The sequence below is a fragment of the Coregonus clupeaformis genome, chromosome 25 (genome assembly GCF_020615455.1).
Source record: "Coregonus clupeaformis isolate EN_2021a chromosome 25, ASM2061545v1, whole genome shotgun sequence".
NCBI classification, from domain to species: Eukaryota; Metazoa; Chordata; class Actinopteri; order Salmoniformes; family Salmonidae; genus Coregonus; species Coregonus clupeaformis.
The window spans coordinates 21,844,379-21,855,418 of record NC_059216.1 but is presented as its reverse complement, the minus strand read 5'-3'; the positions used below and the strand labels follow the sequence as shown (position 1 = coordinate 21,855,418).

The 11,040-nt window shown below is 42.5% G+C and overlaps 1 protein-coding gene across 3 annotated transcripts in view; it reads left to right on the top strand.

Moving 5' to 3' along the window:
* The first annotated feature begins 323 nt into the window (after positions 1–323).
* Positions 324–11,040, top strand: part of LOC121538833 (doublecortin domain-containing protein 2C) — a 27,003-nt gene continuing 16,286 nt past the window's right edge. For all 3 annotated transcript variants that reach the window (XM_041847004.1, XM_041847005.1, XM_041847003.1), the window contains exons 1-7: positions 324–883; positions 1,075–1,123; positions 1,385–1,461; positions 1,942–2,073; positions 2,412–2,564; positions 2,686–2,743; positions 9,264–9,423. In XM_041847004.1, the coding sequence (XP_041702938.1) occupies positions 588–883; positions 1,075–1,123; positions 1,385–1,461; positions 1,942–2,073; positions 2,412–2,564; positions 2,686–2,743; positions 9,264–9,423 (925 nt within the window). In that variant the 5' untranslated portion in view covers positions 324–587. The remainder of the gene's footprint in view (positions 884–1,074; positions 1,124–1,384; positions 1,462–1,941; positions 2,074–2,411; positions 2,565–2,685; positions 2,744–9,263; positions 9,424–11,040) is intronic.

The window sequence follows — 11,040 nt, the reverse complement described above, 5'->3', positions numbered from 1 at the left end:
CCAATGTGCCATCCTGGCATGGTTTATATTATTGAGAAATTATCTGTCACACATTTGTTGTTTCTTCTCACCTTTAAATGCCATTGAGCCTTTTCAAGAATAACTTTAGAAATGCAACTTGCAAATTCAAGATTTACAAAATGAATGGATAGTATGAATACTGAAGCATAGCCTTGTTGTGCTTGGTGTGGTCACTTTCGCGGGATCCTATTTGATATACTGTATCATTGCATGTGGCCCGTTGGTCGCCAAGCATTTCTGGAGAACGCGCGCTTTCCCACCACAGGTTTCCTTGGAAACACATTCAACAACATAAATTAGATTGGTGGTAGCCACAAGGCTGGACAGTTTTTGAAAACAGAAACAACACGGGAACAACAGCAAGTTTGTTGACCAGAAACATCTGTAACGAATGATAGGCTTCTTGATAAGATGCGCGCCCAAGTGGACGTCTGTCTCATCTTCAGATATCGATTTCTTTGCGAGAAAAATCGAATTCACTAGCTTACTTTAGCTGGCTAACTACTAGCTAACTCTTGCCATTTTGACCTCGGTTCTGGAACGTTGTCTGTCACCGTTGTGATCAAATGAACATGTCTGGGACTTCAGGTAGAGCGGTACTCCCGCAGCCTCCCACAAAAACTATTGTTGTCTACAGGAATGGGGATGCTTTCTTTCCTGGACGAAAGTTTGTTATAAATCAACGACAGATGTCAACGTTTGACAGCTTTTTGAGCTCTGTCACGCGTGGGGTAGAGGCTCCTTTTGGAGCGGTCCGAAATGTTTACACTCCAAGGGAAGGACACAAAATCCATGACCTCGTCAACTTGCAGCACGGGGAGAGATATGTTGCAGGCGGAGGAGAGCGTTTCAAAAAGCTTGAGTATGTACACTGTAATTAGCCGGGAATGATAAGGCTGATGTTATTGTTAGACTGCATTGTTGTTGTTGGGGGTGCAGCCAGACATAAATAATCCTCTTTAATCTATAAACAAAGTTGCAGGTGTACCTAAAATGACTAGCTAAACCAAGATGTATGGAATTTGTAATGTAATCTACTGTTTTTCATTCTAGTTATTACCATATAACAACGAAGAAACCACAGAAAAAGAAGAATGAACAGGTAAGGCCACTGACTATACCCTCATCTTTAAAAAAAATCTTTTTTGCAAATTACTAATTAGCCTAATTGCTTTCGACTTTAACTGAACTGATATTTGATACCATACTGGCCACACCATGTCTTTGTCAGTAAAGGAATGCATGAGCACCTCTGAAAGATAGGCCTGTTACATTCACACAATCATCTTACAATATTGCAAGGTTCTTGGTAATAACCATGTAATACAATAAAAAATTTTCTTTCTGTTGTTTTAAATCACAGATCCGACCTGTAGTTCACAGTAGAATAGTTGTTTCTGCTCGCTGGAGGAAAATTATAAACGAGTCATGCACTATCAAGTGAGTTTGGGTTTTCAAGTGTCCTACAATCATATTGTGCCGTTGCAAACATTAGGCCTCCTGTAGCTCAGTTGGTAGAGCATGGCGCTTGCAACGCCAGGGTTGTGTGTTCGATTCCCACGGGGGGCCAGTATGAAAAATGTATGCACTCACTAACTGTAAGTCGCTCTGGATCAGAGCGTCTGCTAAATTACTAAAATGTGAAATTAGTGTTTGCAATGGGATATAGGCTATACAAAATATGCATTAACTCTTTTCACTTGTCATGTCATTCTATAAATGCCAAAACTATGTAGGGTTGAAATGTTTCTTGTGTCACGTAATACTTAAGGAGATGTTATTTATTCTACTTTATTAGATTCAATCGATTTATGTAGGCTTACAACATTTCTGATGTTGAAAATGTCAATGATCATAACCATGTTGAAACCACAAGCCCATAAAATGGTACTGAGTTTCATGTGTTTTTGTATTTTGTAGTGTTTTTACCAATGGAGATGTGTTGGTTCCTCCAGCTCGGATACTGATACCAAAGTATACTCTCACAAACTGGGAAAGGGTCTTGGCCATGGTGACCCAGAGGGTGAATCTGCGCACTGGTGCTGTGTACAGGTAGGAAATAACTAATAATAGCTCTTTATGTTATAGATCAATTGTTTTTAAATGAAATGAAAAGTCATCCAACTTGTAGCGTTGACCTCATTTATGATTTACATAATCACATAATCAGTGTTGCCTTTCATACCATTGAAATATGTAGCTCAGCTGGTAGAGCACAGCGCTTGTAACGCCAAGGTAGTGGGTTCGATCCCCGGGACCACCCATACACAAAAATGTATGCACGCATGACTGTAAGTCGCTTTGGATAAAAGCGTCTGCTAAATGGCATATTATTATTAAATATTGAAAGGTTTTCACATGTTAAAAAATACTTTTTCTTTGATAACTAGACTGTGCACATTAGATGGGACTACTTTACTTGGGCCAGTGGAGCTAGAGAACAACCAGTATTATGTTGCTGTGGGAGCTGAGAAGTTCCGCTTCTCGCCATACTTCCAGTGGGTCCCCGGCAGAGGAATCATCCGGGACAACAGTCATCATGCGTAAGAAAAATGATTTATTCCTCTCCAGAAAAAGAAATCATTCAAGTTAATGGAATTGTATGTTCTGTTGGTTTCATTCAGATTATGGTGTTCTTCTTACTAATTACTAGATTTTCCTTAGAGTCAACAATGACAGTCTCCCAGTCCCAGTTCCCACAAGGAAAGGCAAACATGCAAAAGTAAGTAGGCCTACTGTGCGGCAAAAGTATATCAGTATACACCACATACAGTACATGCTTGTATTAACCTCCCCCCATGAAAGCATTATTCTCAGTCCAGGAGGGGCAAGAAATAAAGACCTCCACTAAAGCGTTCCATAAAAAAAATATCATTTTTTATCACCCTGAAGTAGGAAACAGCTGTGATCACAGTTTATCCTACAATCATTTTCTTTCAAGGAGATACTGTACAGTATCACTGTACATTATCTTCACACTTAGAACAGTGAACAGTGTAAAAGTATTCCGTTGCGTACAGCATTTCAATTGTCGTTCATGAGCCTTACCGTGTGTGATTCGTTACGAGACAGTCCTATCATCAATCACTGTCTGGGGGAGGCATTGAGTTACCATTGCCTTCCACTTTGATAGGTAACAGAATGAGCCTGGCCGCTTGATCAAGTAGCAGCGAGTCTCATAGACTGAACAGATTCACCAAGGGACCAAGCTAATTCCTCCAGAACCGGGACAATTTGTATGCTGACAGTGAAATGCATTGCAGTGATATGAGAATTGCACAGGGCCCAAGATGAGCGCCACTTACATACAAACAAGTGAAGAAGAAGAAGAAGAAGAAGAAGAAGAAGAAGAGAACATGCACACTCAGCGGTCTGTTAGAGATCAGGCTGTATGGGGAGAAATCTGACAACAGATTTTTCTAACCATGAACAATGACAGTCACAGCATGGCATGTGTCAATTTTTTCTGATATAGGAAAAGCTCTTCCTTTTTAAAGATGCTCTATGCAGAAATCGCTCCTGGCTGCTAAAATGTTAATAGTTTGCCTAATTTCCATTTATATGACAAAACAAGCAAGTATAGTATATTTATTTATTTAACCTTTATTTAACTAGGCAAGTCAGTTAAGAAGAAATTCTCATTTACAATGACGGCCTACCCCAGCCAAACCCGGACAACGCTGGGCCAATTGTGCACTGCCCTATGGGACTCCCAATCACAGCCGGATTGTGATACAGCCTGGAATCGAACCAGGGTCTGTAGTGACGCCCCTAGCACTGAGATGCAGTGCCTTAGATCATTGTACCATCTAAACCTCTGTGAAATATATTTTCTCTAACCAGAAATATTGTATTCTCAGCTGTTTGAAGCTGGTGTACAAAACCGACAGTAAAAGACTCAAAAACGAAACGTATAAATGGAAACATAGAAATAGCTCACATAGAACAGATTTACCGCTTCTTAGACTTGCTTTCAATGACAGATCTAGAAGTCACATTTCTATGTGAATTTTGTCAGGTCTCCCAAAAAGTTACATATTGCAGCTTTAACACTTGAAGTGCTGTCTTGTCTTCAAACTATAATAATGCTTTATCAACGTGATTGAAATGGCAAGAAAAAAATATCAGTATCAGCAGAAATGTGAATTAAGTTACCAGAGCTCCTTTCGTAATTTTTGTTTTGGAAGCAACATAATTGGTCATGCATGATTGTGTCAATTTTTCAATTTTTACCCCTTTTTCTCCCCAATTGGAAGTTACAGTCTTGTTCCATCGCTGCAACTCCCGTACGGACTCGGGAGAGGCAAAGGTCAAGAGCCACGCGTCCTCCGAAACACGACCCTGCCAATCCACACTGCTTCTTTACACACTGCTCGCTTAACCCGGAAGCCAGCCGCACCAACGTGTCAGAGGAAACACCAGACAACTGGCGATCAAGGTCAGCGTGCATGCGCCCTGCCCGCCACAAGGAGTCGCTAGAGCACAATGGGACAAGGACATCCCGGCCGGCTAAACCCTCCCCTAACCCGGACGACACTGGGCCAATTGTGCGCTGCCTCATGGGTCTCCCGGTCGCAGCTGGCTGCGACACAGCCTGGGATCGAACCCAGGTCTGTAGTGATGCCTCAAGCATTGCGATGCAGTGCCTTAGACTGCTGCGCCACTCGGGAGGCCTTGTGTCAGTTTTTCAATGCAGGATGGAATCCACAAAGAGCAGTTTGCGCTGTTCATTCCACCAACCAGCGTAATACTGTTGTTATTATCTGCCACATTTCATTGACCTACACAGAGGGAGACTGTCATTTTATTATGCACCAGAAGGGGGAAGCAGAGACAGCGTTATGTCCTCTCTATCCCTCAGCCAGGGTTGTCTCCAGTTACCACAGCCACAAAGTCAGAATTGTCTATATATCGTAAAAATTCATGAAAACCAAAATGTGCTTTTTGGTCTTAATTTAAGGTTAAGGTTAGGCATAAGGTTGTCATTGTGTTTACGGTTAGGGTTATGTTTATAATCAGATTTTAAGAAGATACATTTTAGAAATAGGCAGGGTTTAACCATAATTATGACTTTGTGGATGTGGTAACTAGTGACGACCCTCAGCCAGCTCATCCATTATTACTCATTGACTGGAAACGCTACCATACTTTTAAGCTCCCTCCTCGCCTTACCCCTCATGAATTCGTAAATATAATTTGACCAGTTAATGAGGACGTTTCAGAAACAAGATTAATGGCAGGGAAATTGTTCACTGTAGTTAGATCTGTCAACTGTTTAGCTAACTGATAAACATACGTTTATAGGGTGGTGTCCCTCATTCATTTCGGTTTGACCTCACAAAGCGACACGCGACATGATTTGAAATGCCTGTAAAATCTCTGTAACATCTCGTTGTGGGCTGGTGTAAAATGTAACCTTTCTCGGGCTCTGCAACCTTGCTGTGTGAGCATGGAGCATGGTGTCTGTCTGCACCAGCAGAGCTTCTCCATCACTTAGTACTGTACAGGGGCAGCCGGAGCACTGAGTAGTCACTGAAGTCTGCACTGAAGGCTTTGCTTGCAGCATGTGGCATTGACAGTACAGTACGTCCCCGTTGGCAGCCTAGAGGCTGAGCTAGTTGTCTATGTGTGATGATGACCGGAAAACAGTATTTCATTTCCTGCGTTTGAGGTCCATTGAGCACAGTAACATAAGTGGCTCCAGTAGACGCAGTCACCTGGCCATATGAGAAGAACAGCGGACGACTTAGGGAGGGATGAGCTAGAGTGCTCCCCTGACATCATTGGGTGATATCATCACCCCTTTGCAACTCGACCATTCCCATCCCATGTGACCTGATTGAGAGGAAGTGGTGCTACAAAATCAAATCAAATCAAATCACCCTAGTCGCCTGCTGTCTATCTGTGTTTCCACCGAGGACCAGGCACTGGGAGTGACTCTGGCTCTGATACTGTACAGTGGTTGGAGGTTGGCTGCTGCTGGCTCTTTCTCATGCCGGCCCCTGCTATCATATCGCACTGTCCTCCCGTTGACTCCTCCACTCTGCTTCTTGAGAGGGCCAGAGATTACACGCCAGCCGCCCTCTCGGGTCCTTCTCACTGATTCCACACGACTCCGGTCTCGGCGGGGTCCGATAGACACTGCCGCCCCACAGGACATTGCAGATACAGTTGAAGTCGGAAGTCTACATACACCTCAGCCAAATACATTTAAACTCAGTTTTTCACAATTCCTGACATTTAATCGTAATAAAAATGCCCTGTCTTAGGTCAGTTAGGATCACCACTTTATTTTAAGAATGTGAAATGTCAGAATAATAGTAGAGAGAATGATTTATTTCAGCTTTTATTTCTTTCATCACATTCCCAGTGGGTCAGAAGTTTACATGCACTCAATTAGTATTTGGTAGCATTGCCTTTAAATTGTTTAACTTGGGTAAAATGTTTCAGGTAGCTTTCCACAAGCTTCCCACAATAAGTTGGGTGAATTTTGGCCCATTCCTCCTGACAGAGCTGGTGTAACTGAGTCAGGTTTGTAGGCCTCCTTGCTCGCACACGCTTTTTCAGTTCTGCCCACAAATGTTCTATAGGATTGATTTCAGGGCTTTGTGGTGGCCACTCCAATACCTTGACTTTGTTGTCCTTAAGCCATTTTGCCACAACTTTGGAAGTATGCTTGGGGTCATTGTCCATTTGGAAGACCCATTTGTGACCAAGCTTTTACTTCCTGGCTGATGTCTTGAGATGTTGCTTCAATATATCCACATAATTTTCCTTCCTCATGATGCCATCTATTTTGTGAAGTGCACCAGTCCCTCCTGCAGCAAAGCACCCCCACAGCATGATGCTGCCACCCCCGTCTGGCTTTTTTATAGCGGTTTTGGAGCAGTGGCTTCTTCCTTGCTGAGCGGCCTTTCAGGTTATGTCGATATAGGACTCGTTTTACTGTGGATATAGATACTTTTGTACCTGTTTCCTCCAGCATTTTCACAAGGTCCTTTTCTGTTCTGGGATTGATTTGCACTTTTCGCACCAAAGTACGTTAATCTCTAGGAGACAGAACGCGTCTCCTTCCTGAGTGGTATGACAGCTGCGTGGTCCCTTGGTGTTTATACTTGTGTCCTATTGTTTGTACAGATGAACGTGGTACCTTCAGGCATTTGTAAATTGCTCCCAAGGATGAACCAGACTTGTGGAGGTCTACAATTTCTTTTCTGAAGTCTTGGCTGATTTCTTTTGATTTTCCCATGATGTCAAGCAAAGAGGCACTGAGTTTGAAGGTAGGCCTTGAAATACATCCACCGGTACACCACCAATTGACTCAAATGATGTAAATTAGCCTATCAGAAGCTTCTAAAGCCATGACATCATTTTCTGGAATTATCCAAGCTGTTTAAAGGCACAGTCAACTTAGTATATGTAAACTTCTGACCCACTGGAATTGTGATACAGTGAATTATAAGTCAAATAATCTGTCTGTAAACAATTGTTGGAAAAATTACTTGTGTCATGCATAAAGTAGATGTCCTAACCAACTTGCCAAAACTATAGTTTGTTAACAAGACATTTGTGGAGTGGTTGAAAAACGAGTTTTAATGACTCCAACCTAAGTGTATGTAAACTTCCGACTTCAACTGTATGTAATGCCAGAGAAAAAAGAAGCAGCAGCAATGACTTCAGCAGCTTTTTACATTGCTGAATTTTGCAGTTGTACTTGACTGTCCTCCCAGAGCTCTTAACTGCACTGTTAGTGCTCCTCCTCTCTCTCTCTCCCTGAGAAGGGCACTTTTTGTGCTGATTTAAAGATTTAGAATTTTTTGCCACAAGGCTTAAAAGATAAAAGTGTTAATCTTTTTTTATATTTCAGATGGGTAGATTTGTTTGTGGTATTTTCAATATATCACTCTGAATTATGTGAAAAATTACCAACAAGGCGTTGTAACAGTGTGTTCATAACTTTTATCTTTGATCCTGTGGTGCGGACATCACCATGTGAATTAGAGGAGGCTGGTGGGAGGAGCTATAGGAGGACGGGCTGATTGTAATGGCTGGAATGGTATTAATGGAAGGGTATCAAACACATCAAACGTATGGAAACCACATGTTTGACTCCGTTCCATTTATTCCAGTCCAGCCACTACAATGAGCCGTCCTCCTATAGCCTCCTCTTTGAACTTTCCCTAACTGAATATCCCAGGCAAACTTCAGTCTTTTCATGTTGTTTTATTTTTCTCTCCAGCCCACCAACGGCTGTATAAATTCAAAACAACATCAACGCAAACTCTGCCTTTGTATTAAAGAAAGCAAACAAGTAGAAGAAACACAGCCACGCTATTCCCCAAACACCATGTTAACGGGATGGCAAACACCATTGCCCGGAGTGTGTTCTTGTGTGGAAGCTTGAGGTCAGTACACTGGCCCTCCAACCAGCCTTGGGATTGAGGCTGAACTGAAAAAAAAAGTCTGAAATAATTAAGTCTGCTCTTCCCTTTCTTGTCAGAGGGAGACACAGCTCACCTTGCTACCTACAAAGAGGCTGAGCAACCTACTGTCTCAAGCATCACTCTGAACTCATCTTCCCACTCACTTCCCCCCCTCTCTCTCTCTCTCTCTCTCTCTCTCTCTTTCGCTCTCTCTCTCTCTCTCTCTCTCTCTCTCTCTCTCTCTCTCTCTGTCTCTCTCTCTTTCTCTCTCTCTCTGTCTCTCTCTCTCTCTCCCTCCCTCCCTACGTCCCTTCCTCTCCTCTCCCGCTCAGCTCCCCAGCCCTTTTTTTAATCAATAACCGTCTGCCGTCTTCTCTAAGAATAAGTTATTCCCTGCAACTCCCTTTCCCTTTAAGCTTATTGGGATTTTCATTGTTTGATCTGGCTTGATAAATAAGATGAATGCAGTTAGAAATTCATGGCTGCCCTGTTTCATCAATAAATTATTTGTTTGCTGTGCTCCCCAGTGATTGATAGGTTCTGCATGGGTTGTATTGGAACCAAATGAATTCAATACAGTGGGAGTCACTGGGGAGCCACAAAGCATATCAGCTCATGGAAAATTGAGGTCAATGGAAAATGTAAAAAACAAAGAAGGGAAGACAGGAAAGGGGGAACAGGTTTTGTACTAAAGCACATTAGACGTAATACGACATGTTTTAGTCTTTGAAAACAACAAGAAATAGATCAATCTCAGTGAAAAAAAAAACTTCTCTAGGCTTCGGTTCAGATTCGATCCATGGTCTTTGCTTTGTGTAGTTTGCTCACACAGGCTCTGGAGATGACCTTGAGCACACAGCCAGGGGCCATCCCAAGAACTCCACAGAGTCTTACTTCTACGCCAAGCCAGAGAAAGAGAGAGAGAAAGCCAAAAAACAGAAGCAGGTGTCCAGACTCCCACTTCTTTACACAACGGGCGGTAAGTAGAGCAATTCCTATAGAAATATCTTCCAATGTTTCATGTGTGTTTCACTGTTTTACGACGCCCCCCTCTCTGTTCCTCGCTCTCTGTGATATCAATTGAACCTGTTGTTTTTGTTGAAGGGAAGGTTTTCTTAGCACTCGGTGTGTGCATGTGTGTATACAGAGATAGCAGAGGCATGTGGAAGTCTGAAGAGCTTTCTTTGAATTCCCAACCTGCTCTCCAAAGTCAACTTCCATACATCAGGGGAACAGAACAGGTTTTCAGCCTTAGGAAGAATGTATAACTCTTTACGCTGTGAATATTAAACCGAACAAAACTTCAAACACCATCCGGTGCTCTAAATCATAGATTCATTCAATCAGGCCATTTGGTTAAAAAGGTATCCAGAAAAGCCTTGTTAACTGTGCTAGGAAAACAAAATGCTAAAATGTTCTCCTGATGGGGGAATCAAAACAATCATAAGTTATTGATCACAATAATATTGCGGAGAGATCATAAAGCTGACAAAATCCTCTGTTAGATTGATGGTATTTAGCATCGCGGCAATTTCACAGTTTGATCGTGATACATAACCTATACAATACACATTAATTACACCAGTGGCTTTAGATGCTCAACTATTCAATAGTTATTATGCCGGTGTCTCTTTACAGTGTCCGGACCAGAGATTTACCATGACATCATACAATGAGTAATTGCCACCGTTTGTGCATCCTGCCATAATTTCACATCACACATTACAGCTGAGCCAGCAGTATCCTATGTGATGGAGTTGAATTTCCTTTCCTCCACTCACATTGGGACAGCACATTAGCGCCTGACTGGCTGTCTACATCCCCTGCAGACCTGGTTATGAGAGAGCTCCTCTCACAAGTCTCTGACCACTTTTTGGACACTTGATCATCCCCTGGGGGCAAGAAGCCCCCTCCTCATTAACTCATTACTAATGGTTGAAGAGAAAAATAGGAAAAATCCATAGGCTTCCTCTTAACTACATCAATCTGGCCTCACACACAAAAGCATGCATGCAAACACACACACATCACTCTTACCGCACAGGGACAATCAGGGCCTATCAGGCACGCAGTGGCTCGGCGCACTGTTGGCAAGCATCCACTGTCTATCGCAGGAGAGGAGGCAAAGCTTTCGGCAGCAGATTTTCATCCCTGGCTTTTCTTCTGAACTTGATATGGAAGGATTGATCCGCGCTGCACTCTGTGAAATCGAACACCGTCACACCATGCAACATGCTTCAATTTGGTGACGTTGGTGGCAAAGTCCGAACTTTCGTTTCATTATTTGCTCACAAATTCACAGAGTGATTGTCTACGACGAACACACAGTTACTGAACAAAGTTCAAATGGCATATATGTTATTTTAAACACAGACACAATTCTATTTATTTACTACCAAAGGACAGTGTGGTGTGCATTACTCAAATGCATCAAGAGTAACCTGTCACTGTCAGAAACTACTGTAGGAACATATCCTCACGCAGGGTGGCCAAACATGTAGTGGAGAATTCATGGCTTACACTTGGCTTGCACTCTAAATAAATGAATTGTTTGACATGATCATTGATTACTTCTGATGTTAAGGAGGAACGAGAG